Source organism: Theropithecus gelada, chromosome 18 (assembly GCF_003255815.1).
Source record: "Theropithecus gelada isolate Dixy chromosome 18, Tgel_1.0, whole genome shotgun sequence".
NCBI lineage: Eukaryota > Metazoa > Chordata > Mammalia > Primates > Cercopithecidae > Theropithecus > Theropithecus gelada.
Window position 1 is genome coordinate 50,331,429 of NC_037686.1, and position 21,252 is coordinate 50,352,680.

General features: G+C 42.6%; 1 protein-coding gene across 1 annotated transcript in view; it reads right to left on the minus strand.

Moving 5' to 3' along the window:
• Window positions 1–5,692: 5,692 nt before the first annotated feature.
• ATP8B1 (ATPase phospholipid transporting 8B1) overlaps window positions 5,693–21,252 on the minus strand; it is a 159,595-nt gene continuing 144,035 nt past the window's right edge. The window contains exons 23-28 of the mRNA XM_025365474.1: window positions 17,096–17,319; window positions 15,892–15,975; window positions 14,349–14,594; window positions 13,901–14,039; window positions 9,582–9,712; window positions 5,693–7,959 (exon numbers count right to left, since the gene is read on the minus strand). Of these exons, the coding sequence (XP_025221259.1) occupies window positions 7,735–7,959; window positions 9,582–9,712; window positions 13,901–14,039; window positions 14,349–14,594; window positions 15,892–15,975; window positions 17,096–17,319 (1,049 nt within the window). The 3' untranslated portion in view covers window positions 5,693–7,734. The remainder of the gene's footprint in view (window positions 7,960–9,581; window positions 9,713–13,900; window positions 14,040–14,348; window positions 14,595–15,891; window positions 15,976–17,095; window positions 17,320–21,252) is intronic.

Genomic DNA, 21,252 nt, shown 5'->3' on the forward strand with positions numbered 1-21,252 from the left:
TTGATTGCTGTAGCTTTATAACAGTTTCCTCTTTTTTGGCCCTAATTTCACATTTATTTTATTTTTAAAATTTTGACTTGTATTATAGATTAAAGGGTATATGTGCAGCTTTGTGGCATGGGTAAATTGGATGACTCTGAGGCTTGAAGTCCCAACGATCCTGTCCCCCAGGCAGTCAGCATAGTACTTAACAAGTGGTTCTTCAGCCCATGCCAGTAACAACTTTGAAAATCAAGTTGTGTTCTTCCTCCAACTTTGTTTTTCTTCTGCAGAGTTATTTTGGCTATTTTAGGGCCTTTGCATTTCCAGATGAATTTTAGAATCAAATTATCAATTTTTACCAAAAAAAAAAAATCTCATGGGATTTCAATTGGAATTGCATTGACTCTACACATCAATTTAATCGCCTCCTCTTTTTTCTTTTTTATATGAAAGGTTGTCGCCACATACACAGTTCTGTACCTGACTCTTCACACTCCACAATGAATGGAGATCTTTTATTCTTCTCCCTTAGCTCCTATTATAGTTTCATTGTATCCTGTTATTGGGATGGAACTTATTCATTTAACTGTAGTTAAACTGATGGATTGCTAGCTTACTGCCTGCCGATATTTTGATTATACAATCACTGTACATGTCATTTCTGTTGTGGGCAAATATATCTGCAAGATGAATTTGAGAAGTGTGATTGCCAAGTCAAAGGGAATATACACTTAAAATTTTAATGGCAAGGACTGAGCATGGTGGCTCACACCTGTAATCCCAACACTTTGGCAATCTGAGGCGGGCGGATCACAAGGTCAGGAGATCGAGACCATCCTGGCTAACATGGTGAAACCCCATCTCTACTAAAAAAAAAATACAAAAAATTAGCTGGGAGTGGTGGCATGTGCCTGTAGTCCCAGCTACTCGGGAGGCTGAGGCAGGAGAATAGCTTGAACCTGGGAAGCGGAGGTTGCAGTGAGCTGAGATTGCACCCACTGCACTCCAGCCTAGGTGACAGAGCTAAACTCTGTCTCAAAAAAAAAAAAAAAAAAAAAAAAAAAAAAAAAAAAAATTAATGGTTATGGCTAAATTGCCTTTCCTAGAGTTTCAATTTATATACTTTTCAGTAATAAATTAGAAGGCTTGTTTTGCCACAGCCTTAACAGTGCATTACCAAACTTTCTTGTTTTTGCCAAATTAATAGGTGAAGATGGCTTTTCAAAATCATTTTGATTTGCACTGCTTTATTTTGGGTAAGTTTAAACATCGTTTCATGTGTTTAAGAGCCATTTGTATTTCTTTTTTTTTGAGACAGAGTCTGGCTCTATTGCCCAAGCTGGAGTGCAGTGGTGCAATCTCAATTCACTGCAACCTCCACCTCCCAGGTTCAAGTTATTCTCCTGCCTCAGCCTCCCTAGTAGCTGGGACTACAGTTGCACACCCAGTTAATTTTTGTATTTTTAATGGAGACGGGTTTTCACCATGTTAGCCTGGCTGGTCTCGAACTCCTGGCCTCAAGTAATACGCCCACCTCGACCTCCCAAAGTGCTGGGATTACAGGGATGAGCCACCGTACCCCGCCCCATTTGTATTTCTTTTTCTCTGACTTTTTTTTTTTTTTTTCCACAACCTTGACTGCTATGGTCTGAAGGTTTGTGCCCCCTTAAAATTCATATGCTGAAATGCTAACCTCCAAGGTGATATTAGGAGGTGGAGACGTTCAGAGGTGATTAAATCAGGAGGGATTATGTCTTTATAAAATAGTCCTGAAGGAGCTTGTTGGCCCCTTCCACCATGTAGAGACAGAGTCAGAAGGCACTATTTGCGAACCAGAAAGCATTTCCTCAGCAGGCACCAAATCTGTCAATCCCTTGACCTAAGACTTCTAGCTTCTGCCAGAACTGTGAGAAAAAATTTCTGTTGCTTATATAAACCATACAGTTTGTGGTATTTTGTCACAGCAGCCTGAACTAAGACTTGCACACTTTTTCTCCATTTTGCCATTTGTCTTTGCCTATACCTTTTTTTCTTTTTCTTTTTTTTTTTGCCATAATGGGGGTTTTAAAAATATTGACGTATTTGAAATTATTAGCCTTTCCTTTGAGGCTTTAGATTTTTAGTCTTAATTAGAAAGTCTTTCCCCACTCCAGTATTTGAATTTCCTTGTGATTTTCTTCAAGTACTTTTATGAGTTTTTTTTTGTTTTACATTTAAATCTCTTTATTATTTGGAGTCTATTCGACTACAGTGCATGATATCTAATTTGTTTCCCTCTTGTCTCAACACCGTCTATTTAAAAGTCCATCTTTCCCCCACCCACCTTTGATGCCACTTTATATAGTAAATGTTCACGTGTTTGTGTCTATTTCTGGATTTTCTATTCTGTTCCGTGGAACGTCTGTGTCATCATGCATCAGAACCATACCACTGAAACTGGTTTTCAAATTACAATATGGCGTAATATCTGGTAGGAGTAGTCTCACCTCATTGCTTACAGTTTTCTGACATTAATTTTTCCATATGAACTTTTGAATCAGCCTGTCTATTACAGGAAACTGTTGGCATTTTTATGAGGAATATATGCCATTTTTAAATTATTATAGGGAGAATCAACCCTTTCTAGTATGATGTGTTTTTTTTTTTCTTTTTTCTTTTTTTTTCTTTGACACAGAGTCTTACTTTGTCACCCAGGCTGGAGTGCGGTGATGCAATCTCGGCTCACCACAACCTCTGCCTCCTGGGTTCAAACGATTCTCCTGCCTCAGCCTCCCAGGTAGCTGGGATTACAGGTACATGCCACCACCCCTGGCTCATTTTTGTATTTTTAGTAGAGATGGGGTTTCACCATGTTGGCCAGGCTGGTCTCCAACTCCTGGCCTCAGGTGATCCGCCTACTTCAGCCTCCCATAGTGCTGGGATTACAGGCATAAGCCACCGCACCCAGCCTCAATTTTGATGACTTTCCCTGATGACTAATGATGTTGAGCATATTTTCATATGCTTATTGACCATTTATATCTCTTTTTTTTTTTTTTTTTTTTTTTTTTTTTGAGGTGGAGTTTCTCCCTTGTTTTCTAGGCTGGAGTGCAGTAGCTTGATCTCGGCTCACTGCAGCCTCCACCTTCCAGGTTCAAGCAATTCTCCTGTCTCAGCCTCCGGAGTAGCTGGGATTACAGGCACACGCCACCATTCCCAGCTAATTTTTGTATTTTTAGTAGAGACAGTGTTACATCATATTGGTCAGGCTGGTCTCAAACCCTGGACCTCAGGTGATCTGCCTTGGCCTCCCAAAGTGTTGGGATTACAGGCGTGAGCTACCCACTGTGCCCGGCTATATCTCTTCTTTGGAGAAATATCTAATCAAGAAAATCATTTTTGCTGTTTCTTTTTGTTTGTTTTTTTTCTGAGATGGAGTGTCACTCTTGTTGCCCAGCCTGGAGTACAATGGCGTGATCTCGGCTCACTTCAAACTCTGCCTCCTGGGTTCAAGCGATTCTCGTGCCTCAGCCTCCCAAGTAGCTGGGATTACAGGCGTGCACCACCATGCCCTGCTAATTTTTATTTTTAGTAGAGATAGGTTTCTCCATGTTGGTCAGGCTGGTCTCGAACTCCTGGCCTCAGGTGATCCGCCCGCCCGGGCCTCCCAAAGTGCTGGGATTACAGGCGTGAACACAGCGCCCGGCCTTTACTGTATTTTTTAGCAGAAAGAAAATGATTGCATTACAGTGGTTATTTTTAAGGGCCCCAACCTCCACTTTGTCCTGAGATCTACGTTGTATTGTTTTCAGTGTTTTGACAGGCCTTTTCATTTTTATAAATGCCCCAGAAGTTATAGTGCAGCCCTAACTTTCTAGCAGGACTCTTAGGAGCTGACGGTTTTCCTAAGTTTCATTCACATCACATGAAGGCAGCAATTGTTAAAATATATTTCGATTCCATTAGGGTACATTTTGCTATCACATTGAAGTCTCTCAAGAATCATTTTATTCCCATCAGATGTTGTTACTGAGCAGTTTCTGGTGCTGAACATGAGTAAGAACCTTTAGGTGGTGCTCTTTGATTGAAAACATTTATCCCTCAAACAACTTAAATACAGAAGTATATTGCAGGAAAAAGTGACTTTTATTTTTTTAGGGATGATCTCCCAGGTTTACTTGATTTTCCTGCCATTTATATTGCAGAGGCTAGTAATTTGCCCATCTCCTCCAACCCCAAGCACCCCAAGACTGATATTTTTCTATCACCTGCTGCTAATTATGCCTCCCAAAAAGTCTCCCATCTCTGACGCAGAGAGAACCTTCTTAGTGGGGTCACGGCTTCCCTTGCATCCAAGAGCTGTCTGTCCCACAGCCTGGTCAGACTCCCGCAGCCTCAAACCCCAGGTCTCCCATCCACTTCCTCACTCACTCCTCTTTGCTCATTTTTCTGCCAACGATTCATCATGTATTTCTAGGACTCTCTGCTCACTTCCCAGCCCTTACTTTTTTTGTTTTGTTTTTTGAGATAGAGTCTTGCTTTGTCACCCAGGCTAGAGTGCAGTGTCACAATCTCAGCCCACTGCAACCTTCATCTCCCAGGTTCAAGTGATTCTTCTGCCTCAGCTTCCCAAGTAGCTGGAATCACAGGCATGCACCACCATGCCTGGCTGATTTTTTTATTCTTAGAAGAGATGGGGTTTCGCCATGTTGGCCGTGCTGGTCTCGAATTCCTAACCTCAGGTGACCTACCCACCTTGGCCTTCCAAAGTGCTGGTATTACATGCGTGAGCCACCATGCCCAGCCCCAGCCCTTACTTTTGGTTGAGGGTTACCTTTCCTTTCATTCTGGCTAAAGAGTTGAAGTCAGTTGGAAAAACCCAGAGTTAATCTTCCTTTTTTTTTTTTTTTTTTTTTTTGAGAGAGTCTCACTCCATTGCCCAGGCTGGAGAACAGTGGCACAATCATGGCTCACTGCAACCTCCGCTTCCTGGGTTCCAGCAATTCTCCTGCCTCAGCCACCAGAGTAGCTGGGACTACAGATGTGCACCACCTCACCCGGCTAAGTTTTTGTATTTTTAGTAGAGCCAGAGTTTTGCCATGTTGGCCAGACTGGTCTCGAACTCCTGGCCTCAAGTGACCCACCCACTTCAGCCTCCTAAAGTGCTGGGATTACAGGCATTAGCCACCATGCCCGGCTGACCTCCCTAACTCTAAATCTTTACCCCTCTGTCTCTAAAGTCTGACCAACTTTTTAATTCTTTTAGAGACAGAGTCTTGCTCTGTCACCCAGGCTTCAGTACAGTGGCATGAGCAAAGCTCACTGCAGCCTCAAACTCCTGGGCTCAAGTTATCCTCCCACCTCAGCCGCCCAAGCAACAGGGACTACAGGCACATGCTACTACACCCAGTTTTTTTTTTTTTTTTTTTTTTAAAGACGGAGTCTTGCTATGTTGCTCAGGCTGGTCTCAAACTCCTGGCCTCAAGTGATTCTCCTGCCTCAGCCTTCCAAAGTACTGAGATTACAGGCGTGAGCCACAGTGCCTGGTCCTGATCACCTTTTCTCCATCACTTCTTCCCTAACACTTAGTTTCCCTGTCCCTGACTTTCTCACCACTAAAGGACCCCTGCATTCCTCTAGAAACCTTGTGGGACTAGATTCTTCTGTCACATGCCCTATTCTTAAAAATAACAACAACAACAAAAGCCAATTTCAATACTTCGGAAGATTATACTTTTCGAAGATTTTACTAAATCATTTTTTTTAACAAAATAGACATTAAATCTCAGATTTACAGAATATAGAAATAATTTATCCAAAGAAATTTGCATTTTAAAATTGTTAGTATTGCACCCAACAGTATGTCTTTGACACATTTGCATTGTCAATCTTTCCCACAATTTGCGAAAACAGGAGAGAAATCTGAAACTAACAGAATTACACAAGCTAACTTTTCTGTAAAAAAAAAAAAAAACTTACAATTTTTTATTTACAAGGAAAAGTTGTAAACGTTCAGCATTTTACTTCCACAGAATAAAAAGCCATACATTCTTTTATCAAACCTAGAAAATGAACTATATACACATTGTGATTACCTTATAGGAATTCAACGGGACTGATATTGTGAACATTCACAGCCCGACGGTAAAAAACAGAATTATTGAACTATGGAAACTAGTGTGTGAAAGACACAGAATGAGAAAAATGTCTGGAAAAAAATTACTTTTACCTCTTTGAGGAGTTTCCATAATTACCTAAAGTTATCTTCAAATTTAAAAGGACACACCATTCCCCAGTCTTAGGAATGTGGCTGCCAATAGCCTTTTCTCTCAAGACATAAGACAAGTGAAAAAGAGTGAGGTCTCTGTTCAAGTCCCTTATAAAATACTTTATATATAGGCAGGCACAAAAGTTTGCTTTCCAAAAGAAAGCTTTACAAAATATTCTGCAATTTATTACTGATATCCTCAGTTTTTAAAAACCCTTTTTTTAAGCCCAGAAATATTTAGATGCTTTAAAAAATGAGAGTAGGGAATTAAATCATTTGGTACTATGGGAAGCTGCTAAAATAATATTTGATAGTAAAAGTATGTAATGTGCTGTCTCACCCAGTAGTAAACCAAAAATAAACTGAAACTTTATGGAATCTGAAGTTATTTTCCTTGATTAAATAGAATTATTAAACCAATATGAGGAGAACATGAAACCATGCAATCTACTATCAACTTTGAAAAAGTGATTGAACCACTTAGCTTTCAGATGATGAACACTGATGTCATTTGTCGTTACTACTATAAATTTAAAAATATGTTAAGGTGGCCTATGGAGGGTAAACAGGAGCCTCTGGGAAATTATGCTGAAGATCACAGAAAGGAAAATGTAACTAATTTTATAATACAATACCATTTGAACTGAAATACAACATGCTTTGTAATTCTATTGCCCTGGATTGAGACCGGATTAGAACGTTCCCTTTCAACCATAGTGTACATAACCAGTTGAATAATAGGACTTTTATTATTATTAAAAAAAATTTTTTTGGAGATGGAGTCTCACTCTGTTGCCCAGGCTGGAGTGCAGTGCCACGATCTCGGCTCACTGGAACCTCCACCTCCCAGGTTCAAGCAATTTCCAGCTAATTTTTATATTTTTAGTAGAGATGGCGTTTCACTGTGTTGGCCAGGCTGGTCTGGAACTCCTGACCTCAAGTGATCCACCCACCTTGGCCTCCCAAAGTGCTAGGATGACAGGCATGAGCCACCGTGCCCGGCCTATTTTTAAATTTTTCTTAAGATATAGTCTTGCTCTGTTACCCAGGCTAGAGTGCAGTGGCACAGTCTTGGCTCACTGTAACCTCCATCTCCCAGGTTCAAGCGATTCTCCTGCTTCAGCCTCTCAAACAGGTGGGATTACAGGTGCCCACCACCAAGCCCGGCTCATTTTTAATTTATGGTAGAGACAGGGTTTCACCATGTTGGCTGGACTGGTCTCGAACTCCGGGCCTCAGGTAATCTCCCCTCCTCAGCCTCCCAAAGTGCTGGGATTACAGACATGAGCCACCACGCCCAGCCGAATAATAGGACTTTTAAAAGTCCTATTTCTTGGCTCTGCTATTGTTTAATAGTTCAACCCAAGGAGTTTGTTATAAAGGTTATTTATTGTCTTCAATATCTTTGTGACGAATGCAGTTCACACACACACACGAAGTCCTGAGAATCTTTCATAAAAAAATAGACGTGCTCTGTGGCCGCGTCCCGGCCTGGGGGTGAGGGATCAGCTGTCCCCGGTGCGCCTGTATTCCGCGGTGCCATCGGCGACGATGGCATCAAGCGGCGAGCGCTTCTTGCGGATGCTGCGCCCGGAGGAGATGAGGTCCGCGTAGCCCCGCTGGTGCGAGAAGGCGTAGGCCGAGCGCCGCGATGACACGCCCCGGCGGAACACCTGCTGCCGCCGCTGCCACTGCTCCTCCGCCTTCAACCGCTTGCGATGCTTCTGGATCTGCAAGAGGGAGAAATGGGGAGGGATGAAGATAAGGTCCACTCCAGGGAGGAGGCCTGGCCAGATGCGTGCCCCATTTTGATGCAGGCAGCTCTGTCCCCACTTTATAATGTGTGTGTGTGTGTGTGTCTATATCTTTTTTTTTTTTTTTTTTTTTTTTTTGAGCTGGAGTCTCGCTCTGTCACCCAGGCTGCAGTGCAATGGTGCGATCTTGGCTCACTGCAACCTCTGCCTCCCAGGTTCAAGCGATCCTCCTGCCTCAGCCTCCTGAGTAGCTGGGGTTACACGCGCTGCCACACCTAATTTTTGTATTTTTATTATGTTGTATATTTAGTATATATTTTCACCATGTTGGCCAGGCTGGTCCTGTCCTCCTGAACTCCTGACCTCAAGTGATCTACCTGCCTCGGCCTCCAAAAGTTCTGGGATTACAGGTGTGAGTCACAATGCTTGGCTATATCTGTTTATCTATGGAGAGATATATTGACATATAGATATGATGATATAGATCTATATCCATCTCTCTATAGTTATACATAGATTGATCGATCGTTCTACCTACCTACCTACCTGGAGATATATATAGAAGCTGAGGGAAGGTTATCTAACTTTGCCAAGGTCACACAGCTAGAAAATGCAAAGCCAAGATTCCCACTCCCCAGAAGCTAGTGCCCTTTTCTAGTTCAGACCAGATGGGTACAGCCAAAGAGAAAACTCGGTAGGGCCTTTCCGGGTTGTTACTGTGTACTGTTGGAACTGCAAAAGGGAGACCGGAGGGATACTGAAGGTGCCTCACTAGCCTCTGCTCTCTCCTTCTTTCTAGTGGAAATTGGTTGTATTCAGATCACCCCCCCAACCCCCCACAGCCACATTTCTCATGGGCGGTGGGCAGGTTGATTTCCTTTACTAAACTAGTCCAGAATGGGCAAGTGACCTAATTTTGGCAACATGAGACCTGAAGGCACTGTACTGGGGCCCTTGGGTGAGAAGTTCCATGGCCCCTAAGGAGCTACAGAATAGTATCTTATCTCTCCCCGACACTGATATGTCAGGATGTGATGCCCAGAACTGCTCTGGCCATCTTCCAGCATCCATATGAAGCTAATAATGAAGGTTTCTGGGAGGAGAGATGGCAAGAACCTGCCCAATCCTTTTTTGACATTAAGTTGCTCAATCAGCTGGGCCTGAAGTCTGCTAATGATTAATGATGACGCACTACTGTAGAGATATTTTGAGTCACAGATTTCGGTTCCTTGTAGCTCAAAGCGTCCTGCTACAGAAGGTGACATTTTTCTTTAAATAAAGAAAAAAACCCAATCTGATTTGTATGACAAAATGTTAACACGGTAATTGTTAAACTGAGGGGATAGATATACGGGGCTCATTATTCTATTCTCCCTTTTTTGTTTATGTTTGGTAATCTTTGTATTAAAAAGAAAGCACACTAAATTCCCAATTCCAAAAGACTTTTTGTGACATAGAGTTAAAGAAAGAGAAACAATCATGAAAAATCATTCTTACAAAACTTCCCATGAGCTTAGAATTTTGCAGGAAAGGTGCTGTTGGGAAACGCTTTGGTTTCTGTGAGGGACAGATTTGGGAGAGGACTGTATTCGATATACCTTATCACTTTCTGATGGCCAAATGGTCATTGACAGGAATCTGATGGCAACGACGGGCAGTAAGCACACGGCAACGGTCAGGATTATAGTTAACCAAATGTATGGCTGTCTCAGAGCGTTTGAAGCTGTGCCTGTAAAGAACATGGCAAATGAATCACGGTGGTCCCTTTTTCCTAAGAACATAGTTAATATTTCACGAGGTGCGGTGGCTCATGCCTGTAATCCTAGCACTTTGGGAGGCCAAGGTGGGTGGATTGCCAGAGCTCAGGAGTTCGAGACCAGCCTGGGCAACATGATGAAACCCCGTCTCTACTAAAATACAAAAAATCAGCTGGGTGTGGTGGCATTCACCTGTAGTCCCAGCTACTCAGGAGGCAGGAGAATTGCTTGAACCTGGAAGGCGGAGGTTGCAGTGAGCCAAGATCATGCCACTGCACTCCAGCCTGGGTGACAAAGCAAAAGCAAAACTCTGTCTCAAAAAAAAAAAAAAACAAAAAACCATAGTTAATATTTCATAATCTATAAATAGATCATTTAGGGTAAAGTTTTACCACCGGATTGGACTCCCCAAAATATCCATTATGACTCAAAGAAAAGACATTTTGAAATCAGACTAAGCAAAGCAAAATTGGGAAGGTAAATTATTTGAAACAAGGCAAATGTCCATAAGTGAGCAAATAAGGAAAAAAAGCACATTTGTTAACATTGCATTGATTAAAAATGCAAAGTTAGGTGATCAAGACTTCTGACTTTTTTTCTGAGATAGGGTCTCACTCTGTTACCCAGGCTGGAGTACAGTGGTGTTATCATGGCTCACTGCAGCCTCAACTTGCTGGGCTCAAGTGACCTCCTACCTCAGTGTCCTAAATAGCTGGGACTATAGGTGTGCACCACCACACTTGGCTAAGTGTTGTATTTTTTGTGGAGATGGGGTTTCACCATGTTGCCCAGGCTGGTCTCAAACTCCTGAACTCAAGTGATTCACCCACATTGGCCTCCCAAAGTGCTGGGATTACAGGCACAAGCCACGGCACCTGGCCTTCTGAATTTAAGGATTTAAAAAAGCACTTCTCAGCCGGGCGTGGTGGCTCACACCTGTAATCCCAGTACTTTGGGAGGCCGAGGTGGGTGGATCACCTGAGGTGGGAAGTTCGAGACCAGCCTGGCTAACATGGTGAAACCGTCTCTACTGAAAATACAAAATTAGCCGGGCGTGGTGATGCATGCCTGTAATCCCAGCTATTTGGGAGGCTGAGGCATGAGAATCACTTGAACCTGGGAGGTGGAGATTGCAGTGAGCCAAGATCGTGCCACTGCACTCCAGCCTGGGCTCCATCTCAAAAAAAAAAAAAAAAAAAAAAGCGCTTTTCAATTTTAGTTCTGGTTTGAAACTCCAAATAATAAAAGCTATAGCACTACCAGGCTGGGCGTGGTAGCTCACGTCTGTAATCCCAGCACTTTGGGAGGCCGAGGTGGGCAGATCACCTGAGGTCAGGAGTTCAAGACCAGCCTGGTCAACATGGTGAAACCCTGTCTCTACAAAAATACAAAAATTAGCCAGGATGCAGGCAGGTGCCTGTAGTCCCATCTACTCTAGAGGCTTGAAACCGGGAGGTGGAGGTTGTAGTGAGCCAAGATTGTGCCACTGTACTCCAGCCTGGGTGACAAAGCGAGACTCCATCTCAAAAAAAAAAAAAAAAAAAAAAATGCTAGTACTGCCAGTACCTGGTGTTTTATACAGATCATGTCATTGAATCAGTTCTGAGAGATGGGTATTATCCCTGTGTCACATAAGTAAATTGTGTTATGGAGAAGTTAAAAAGTTTGCCCAAGCTAACAAAACCAACCATGGCAATGCCTGAATTAAAACCTCCTTCTGCCTGACTGGAGCCGTGCTTTTCCACTGCAATTTGTTTTCTGAATTTTTATGTCAGATGAAGTAATAATTCAATTCAATAATACAATCACATAATCACAGACATGACCCAATTTTCAAAATCAAATGACCATCTTTTAGAGCCATGTTTCTCATCATGTTTTCTGTACTTACACTCTCAGTTTGTAAAAACAATGGTCTTTATTTATTTTAAATGTGGTTTTTACCCTGCTAAGTGTGTATGGGATTAAAAAACTCCCTATGGGAATATGCTAAGTAACTGGGTTACTAGTATTTTAAAACACAGAGTTAGTAAAGGAAATCACAAAAAGCTGAGCTGAATCCCAAGAAGGAAAGGGTTACCACAGCAACGGACTTTTACAACCCAACAACTGGTCATAAAAATCTAAATCTTTTACAGGGAAACTAGTTTTTTTTTTTTTTTTTTGAGACTGAGTCTCACTCTGTCGCCCAGGCTGGAGTGCAGTGGCACGGTCTCGGCTCACTGCAAGCTCCACCTCCTGGGTTCACGCCATTCTCCTGCCTCAGCCTCTCGAGTAGCTGGGACTATAGGTGCCCGCCAACACACCTGGCTAATTTTTTCTATTTATTAGTAGAGATGGGGTTTCACCATATTAGCCAGGATGGTCTCGATCTCCTGACTTCGTGATCTGCCCACTTTAGCCTCCCAAAGTGCTGGGTTTACAGGCATGAGCCACCGCGCCCGGCCAGGGAAACTAGTTTATGGGGATTGTTTTTCATTGTGAGTCCAAGCTCTCTATTCAAAATAAGCTCATGAATTCCAGTTCATAATTAATTTTTATTAATATTTTATATTTATAATATTTATGATATTTTTATCACTTCAAATTCATTCTAGCATTTGTCATTTTGTTGTATATTTTATGCAGTTGTAATCATTGGTCACGTAACTATTTTGTTTTCTATCAATTTACTTATTGCTCTGCACACATATTTCTTATTTGTCTCTTTTTTATTACTTTATTATTATTTTTTTTAAGAGACAGGGTCTCGCTATGTTGCCAGGCTGGTCTTGAACACCTAGGCTCAAGTGATCTTCCTGTCTCAGCCTCCCAAACTGCTGGGACTATAGGGGTGAGCCACTGTGCCTGGCCTGCGCACATATTTCTAATAATGTTGACCACTTTTGAATTCTAGAATTTCATCATACTGGTATTTCATGGTATGATTAGCTAATTTAATAATATTCTTAGGTCTTGGGTTATTTCCATTTTTTCCTCTTGTTTACAATTAGAAATGTTATGGTGGAGCCATCTGTACAAATTAGCTTTGCCAAAACTTCGTGTGTTTTATTATCTTAGGATACTTTCCCCAAGTAGAAATACCTGGCCAAAATGTGCAAACAGTTTTATAATCCCTTATGCATTTTCAGATATTTGGAAAACTTAAAATATATTTCAGTGTTACCAGCAATACTTGTATACTCACTTTTCCAAAAACCTACCAATACTAGGTTTTGGGGATTTTTTTTTTTTAAGAAAGGGTCTCACTCTGTCACCCAGGCTGGGGTGGCATAATCATGGCTCACTGTAGCCTCGATCTCCCAGGCTCAAGCAATCCTTCCCACCTCAGCCTCCTGAGGAGCTGGAATCACCAGTGTGTAGTGTGTACCACCATGCCCATTAATTTTTTTTCAATTTTTTTTTTTGGAGGGGGTAGAGACGAGTTCTCCCTATGTTGCTTAGGCTTGTCTTGAACTCCTGGATTCAAGACATCCTCCTGTGTTGGCCTCCCAAAGTGCTGGGATTATAGGCATGAGCCACCACATCTTGCCCCAATATTAGGTTTTATGAGAAAGAAAGAATAGGCTTTTATTTAGCCTTTTAAGTCTTAAGTTATCTAATTCAACCATGTACAGCGCTATTGTAAAGCTATTTTAATTTGTTTTCCTCCCATCATGTTACGCACTTTCAACCCACCATCACCACTTAATTTCCAGACAGAACATTAATTTTTCACTAGCAATACTTTATACTTTGTATATATTTGTTTTGTTTTGCTTTGTTTTTTTCTTTTTGAGACAGGGTCCCGCTCTGTCAGCTGGGCTGGAGTACAGCAGTGCGATCACCACTCACTGTAGCTGCAACGTCCAGGTCAAGCAATCCTCCCATTTCAGCCTCTCCAGTAGCTAGAACTACAGGCATGTGCCACCATGCGTGGCTAATTTTTTTTGTATTTTTTGTAGAGATAGGGTTTTGCCATGTTGTCCAGGCTGGTCTTGAACTGCTGGGCTCAAGCAATCCACCTGACTCGGCCTCCCAAAGTGCTGGGATTATAGGTGTGAGCCACTGCGCCTGGCCATTCCACCTTGTATATTTTATTACTTACCAGAAGTTATGTCAAAATCTAAACTACTGACATTTGTCTGTACATTTATTTTTGGAATTTTGAAAATACCAACCTGTAAATTGAAATATAGATGGAAAGAGAACATGTATTCCAGCACTATGAAAGTCAAACATGATGCCAAAATAAAGTGCAATGCTTCCAAAAATTGAAAAAGCATTCACAAAAGTCCAATAAGAAGTATCCAAGCCAATCTGTTGAGAAACCAAAGAAAAACAGCATTCATTTTGGGGAGTTAGCAAGAAATAAAGGATCTAACAATCCTGAAAACAGAATTCAGCACGTTAGGCATGATGTGACTTGAATACTGGACCAGAAACTAAACCATCCTTGACTCAGGCAAGAAATAGAAAATGTGCTTGGTATAAGAGATGAAAATAGCATTTATATTTTGTAAGTGGCACAGGTGCAGTGGGAGTCAGTTGGATGTGCATGCCACCCTATATACAGAAATATAGATAGGTACCAATAGACACTGAATACGGCCAATGCAAGCCACGTACCTGGAAATTGACTGTTATTACGAGAGCAGAGGCAATGGTGACAGCAAAAGACTGGTAGTCAGAAGGTGCCTCTCCATCCTGCCCTACGGTTTGCAGATAAGCTCCAAGAGGTATGAAGAAGAGGATCATCGATGTTAGGACCCCATGCAACAAGCTTACGAAGAATCTCTTATAGTTGAATAGTAAGTCTCTTTGTCCCACTATGTATAACCCAGGGAATCGGAGGCTCAGTTTGTCACTCACATCCTTAAGGAGAAAACAAAATGATGATATTTGATTCATCAGGTCAAAGCAGTCAGAGATACATTATAATTAATATCTCACAAAAAGTTGCAGCCTGCTGTTAAATTTTAGGAAGGCACAAACTAAACAAGATAATCGATCAATCCTGCAATATTTGTGGTGTGCAGAGCTCCACCTCATTGTTTAGACCACCATTACTTAATATTTAATTTAGAGATGGGCTAGGTATAAGTTTATTACTTTGCTACTTATGAAAAGAAAACAAATTAGTAATGTCAAAAAATATTTTTTTTCCTGAGTGCATTTTTACCTCCTGAGGCTATTTTTACCTCCTGAGTGAATATATATTGTTGCAAATCCTTTGGGGAAAAATTTTCTCATGCAAGTTGATGAGTTAATTATAAATTATTATTTTTTAGTCTTTATAGTACTTCTTTTTAAGAATTGGTATTAGATAAAAATATACACTGGCTACATAAATTTTGGAAAGGATTTAAACTTACTTTAAAATGAGTAAATTATTATTGTAGAGATATATTGGACTCTCAGGTGTTTTTTTTTTCTTTTCTTTTTGCCTTTCCTTTCTTCCTTTCTTCCTTTCTTTCTTTCTTTCTTTTTTTTTGAGACAGTTTGTTGCCCAGCCTGGAGCGCAGTGGCACAAACATAACTCACTGCAGCTTCAACCTTCCGGGCTCAAGTGATCCTCCCACCTCATCTTCCCAAGTAGCTGGGACTTCACAGGTATGCACTACCATGCCTACTAATTTTTAAGTTTTTCTGTAGAGATGGGGTCTCCCTATGTTGCCAGGGCTGGTCTCAAACTCCTAACCTCAAGCAATTTGCCTGCGTCAGCCTCCTAAAGTGCTGGGATTACAGGTATGATCCACCATGCCTTCAGGTATCTTCATAGTAAGGTCTTACTGTCTAAAAGGAACATAACAAATATATGTGCCAATGAATTCAACCCCAGTCACAGAAATCCTCTTTTCTCTCTTTCTGTCTTTTTTTTTTTTTGCCTTAGAGATGGGGTCTCACTTTGTTGCCCGGGCTAGACTTGAACACCTGGGCTCAAATCATACTCCTGCATCAGCCTACCGAGTAGCAGGGACTACAGAGAAATCCTCTTTCCTTACTACAAAACAAGAAGCACAGCCTTGACCCTTGATGCCTGACAACAGAATTATAATAGGGTTTGATCAGAAAGAAGTAAACCAGAAGAATGCATTGAAACATTTGCTTGGGACTTCTCTAACGCGTGCTCATCTGTCCTGAAGTGTCCCTGCTCGTGCGAGGCTCCTACCTGGTCGAGCAGTCCCATGAGGAGCACGGGCAGGCTGGAGTATAGCACGTTGTAGAGAGTGATGAACCAGTCCTCGTATGCAGTCTGTGAGGGGAGGACAGAGGCTCCACGTCACCAACAAAGACACATGCCAGCCTAGTTAGCACATACTCCTCTACTTCCTTTATTTAACATTTTGTTTGTTTGTTTTAATAGAGATGGGGTCTTGCTATGTTGCCTAGGCTGGCCTCGAACTCCCGGCCTTAAGCGATTTCCCCTTCTCAGCCTCCCAAAGTGTTGGGATTATAGGCAAAAGTCTATGCGCCTGGCCTGTTATCACTATTCTTTTTTTTTTTTTTTCCGAGACAGGTCTCACTCTGCCACCCAGGCTGGAGTACAGTGGCATGATCTTGGCCCACTGTAACCTCTGCTTCCCAGGTTCAAGCAATTCTTCTGCCTCAGCCTCCCAAGTAGGTGGGATTACAAACACACGCCACCATGTCTGGCTAATTTTTGTATATTTTGTTCAGACGGGGTTTCACCATGTTGGCCAGGTTGGTCTCCAACTCTTGACCTCAGGTGATCCGCCCACCTCGGCCTTCCAAAGTGCTGGGATTATAAGCATGAGCCACTGCACCCAGCCCCGTTATCACTACTATTAATGGCAAGGTAACATGAAAAAATAACCAAAGATAAAGACAAAAGCATACAAGCAAATCCCCTCCTTTTTTTTTTTTTTTTTAAAGACAAAGTCTTGCCCAGGCTGGAGTGCAATGGCACAATCTTGGCTCACCCGCAACCTCTGCCTCCCGGGCTCAAGTGATTCTCCTGCCTTAGCCTCCCGAGTAGCTGGGATTACAGGTGCCTGCCATCACACCCGGCTAATTTTTGTATTTTTAGTAGAGACCGGGTTTCACCGTGTTGGCCAGACTGATCTCGAACTCCTGACCTCAGGATATCCACCTGCCACAGCCTCCCAAAGTGCTGGGATTATAGGCATGAGCCACTGTGCCCGGCCAAACCCCTTCCTTTCTAAGGCAAAATGTTTTTACAGCACCAGAAACATTTAGAGAAGTCATGATCATTCTTAATTATGCCCCAACTATAAGGAGACACAGCCCCAAAACTACAAATATAGAAGAAACAATTTGGTTTTTCAGAACGAGAATTTTATTCATTTAAGAGCTCTACTTAGTAAATGACAATAATAACAACATTACATTACCTGTGCAGAGTAGCCATTGAAGAAGGAGTACCAGAAATGAACCAAAGTAAAGGCAAAGTTTTTGTAAAAGAAGTATCGTAGGAACTTGCACATCCTTATGTAAGACCACCGGCCATGCACCAGCAGTAGCCTCTGCAGATAGCGGAACTGAGCAAAGGAATAGTCACTCGACATGACAGCTTGCATTCCTTCTTGACCACTTATTCCAACGCCAATGTGGGCAGCTATAGGGCAGAGGGAGAAAACACTGTGAATCATAAGCCGATTGTGAGGCAAAACATCAGATGATAAAAAGGTTTCATAGCAAACAAAAAACAAAGACAGACATTGATGGAACAATAATACAGAAGCTCTTGCTCACCATCCCTCGCCCCCAGCTCTTGAACTCAACTCAAAGTCAGTTACAAGTTGCTAAACAGAGCACATAGTAGGGCCTCCATAAATATTTGGGAAAGGATCTCATGTGGGTGGTGAATTCCATTTGGATTATCTGCCCAGATCACAGCCATCCCTTCCACCCACAGGGTGAGCCCCAGGCACCCATGTGTACACTGTGTCCTTGCCTCTTTGGCAGCAGCTGTATCAGTCATGGGCAGATACATAATTTGTGGTAGGTACTACAAATCGGCTCCCCCAACTTGATTCCACCCTTGTTCTAATTAGAGAGATGGGAAAGGAAATAAAAACCCTACATTTCCCAGACTCCCTTGCAGCTAGGCTCTTTGTGAATTAGGTTCCACTGTTTAGATCCACTTATGACTTGGAAGCAGAAGTGAATCGGAGCCCAGCATCCCTTCCTCTTTTGGCATTTCTGCAGCAGAGCTCGTATCTACTTTCCAGCTACCTGAATGTTGACAGGCTTCTTAATTAGAAGCTCTTTAGAGGAACCTCTTACCACTTACCAGAAGGGTAGAAGCTCTTCTGGTCAGTGACCCAGCCTAGAACCTGCTTCTGTAGACCATCCAGAGCTTTTGAAAGTACCTAGTCCCCTGTCTTAATCATTTCTTGCTTAAATACAACTGAGGTCTGTTTCCCATGCTAAACCCTGACTGACAGAAAACCCAAGTTGAGCCAGTCTCTCTCTTGATATTCTGGAATTAGAAGTCAGTTATTTTGTGTCTAGAATTTTAAGGTCTAAATTCTTGAGGTAAAAAATAGTTATATTTCTTTCTCTCTCTCTCTCTCTCTTTTTTTTTTTTTTGAGATGAAATCTTGCTCTGTCACCCAGGCTGCAGTGCAATGGTGCAGTCTCGCCTCGCTGCAACCTCTGCCTCCTGGGTTCAAGCAATACTCGTGCCTCAGCCTCCCGAGTAGCTAGGATTACAGGTGTGTGCCACCACACCCAGATAATTTTTGTAGAGACAGGGTTTCATCATGTTGTCCAGGCAGGTCTTGAACTCCTGAACTCAGGTGATCCACCCACCTTGGCCTCCCAAAATGCTGGGGTATTACATGCATGAACCACTGTGCCTGGCCAAAATAGATATATTTCTTCCTGAAGATTTCTAAGGGGCAGAGAAAAAAACTAGGAGGGGAGAGTTGTGGGGAGAAGGGAGAGAATGGAGGGAGAAAATGGGGGGAGAGAATGAGGGGAGAGAAGGGTGGGGAGAAGGGAGGGAGGGGAGAGAGGGAAGGAGGGGAAGAAGAAGGAAGGGGAGACAGAGGGGGAGAGAGAGAGATAGACACCGGGTTTCTGGTGCAAATCTATGTCCTTGTTCCAGTATCTTCCTGAGGCCTGGCTGCTTCTTGGACAACAGGAGGTGTCTTTGTATCTTTTTAAATAAATTTACTTTTTTCTTTTTTTTCTTTTAAGTTCCAGGATATCTGTGCAGAACGTGCAGGTTTGTTACTTGGGTATACGTGTTCCATGGTGGTTTGCTATACCTATTGACCCGTCCTCTAGGTTCCCTCCCCTCGCCTCCCACCCCCCAAATTTACTTTTTTCTTAAGCTAGCTTTGGTTGTTCTCCAATACTTGTAATCAAAAGAGTTTTAACTAAGAAACTATTTTTTTTTTTGAGACGGAGTCTCGCGCTGTGTCACCCAGGCTGGAGTGCAGTGGCGCGATCTCGGCTCACTGCAAGCTCCGCCTCCCAGGTTCACGCCATTCTCCTGCCTCAGCCTCCGAGTAGCTGGGACTACAGGCGCCCGCCACCACGCCTGGCTAGTTTTTTGTATTTTTAGTAGAGACGGGGTTTCACCATGTTAGCCAGGATGGTCTCGATCTCCTGACCTCGTGATCCACCCGCCTCGGCCTCCCAAAGTGCTGGGATTACAGGCTTGAGCCACCGCGCCCGGCCTAAGAAACTATTAAACTTTCAAAATCTTATTCATGGCCCTCCAGGACCTTAAGACATTTTTTTTTTCTTTACAGGGGGAAGGTTTGCAGAATGTATAAAATCCTTCCAATAGTCATAAATAACACTTTCAAATTAGAGAATGATTAGTTTTGTCTGGGTCTTAAAAGTAATGAATGTGAAGATAGACAAGATCATTTAGAAAAGATATGTTGGAGAGCACAACCTATCGTTACTCAGACCCTGAAAAGTGGCTGCAAAGCTGAGGCGTTTCTAACTAAAAAGAAGCCTCAAAAATCCTGCCCTAGTTATAGAACACAAGGTCTGGCAATTCAAACACAACTGTGATGATGTTTCCAAACCCACGTTTTCAGTAACACTTTGCAGTTCTAAAAAAACAGAACAAATTGCATCTCATATAATATTTACGATCTCTTTGAAAACACACAAATATTTCCTATGACCAGCATGGTTGCCAAACTGCGCTTTCCTGCCAAACCATGGCCTTTTCTTTCCTGAACAAGCCACCGAGGAAAATGCTGAGATTCTCTTGGCTGATGCGGCTGAGGAAGAGGAACCCCTGTCCCAGGCCCTGGTCCTGCCCCAGTCCTCAACTTTCCCACTGAGGAGACGAAGGACAAATGTGAAATGAACACTGCCATAGTTCCCAGGGCAACCAAAAGCACTGAACAGATACACTACAAGGTGACATTGGTCTTTTTTGTAATATTTAAGTATAGGCACTTAGAGTTTCCTGAAATCTCAAATGCGGTGTTAGGCGATTCACTGGTAGGCACTCCTTTATCATTCCTTAACAAAAGGATTATTTCCTCACTGCAGCAATAATCCCTCTTGCCGTTTTTTGTGTGTGTTTTTTGTTTGTTTGTTTTTTGTTTTTTTTTTTGTGAGATGGAGTCTTGCTCTGTCGCCCAGGCTGGAGTGCAGTGGCGCGATCTTGGCTCAGTGCAACCTCTGCCTCCCAGGTTCCAGTGATTCTCCTGCCTCAGACTCCCAAGTAGCTGGGATTACAGGTGCCCGCCACCATGCCTGGCTAATTTTTGTATTTTTAGTGGAGACGGGGTTTCGTCATGTTGGCCAGCCTGGTCTTGAACTCCCAACCTAAAGTGATCTGCCTGCCTTGGCCTCCCAAAGTGCTGGGATTACAGGCGTGAGCCACCATGTCCCACCTTGCCTTTATCTCTCTCCTGCTTCATGTATATTCTCAGGGTCTAAGACCAAGAAGAGACAACATCCACCCAGCTGGTATGAGATATCTTCAGGTAGGATAGAGGGAGAAGTGGTAGTCCTTGGATCCTTGCTAGGGGCAAAAACATGGTGGGTCATGATTCCTTCACTTCTTCCAGACTATACTGCTAAACATGAATGTTAGCAAATGCTCAGATTATTTTTTGACACTTGAATTTCACTCGACTACTTTATGACCAACAATTTCTGTGTGTGTGTGTGTGTGTGTGTGTGTGTGTGTGTGTGTGTGTGTGTGTGTGTGCTTTTTTGTTGTTGTTGGGGAAAGGGTCTTGCTGTGTCACCCAGGCTGGAGTGCAGTGGCGCAAACATGGCTCGCTGTAGTCTCAACCTCCCAGGCTCAAGTGATCCTCCTGTCTCAGCCTCCCAAGTAGCTGGGACTACCTGTGCGTGCCACCATACTTGGCTAATCTTTCTGTATATTGTTCTTGATGCAGTTGGAAGAAATGACAGCTTTTACAAAGTACATAAAGGCACTAATGCTACTTGTATTAGTTAGTCTAAGGAGACCCCCAAAGTTTCCTATATTATTGTCCCAAAGGGATGCTCTACAACTTACATATAAAAGTACCTGGGACAAGGTGCGGAGGCTCATGCC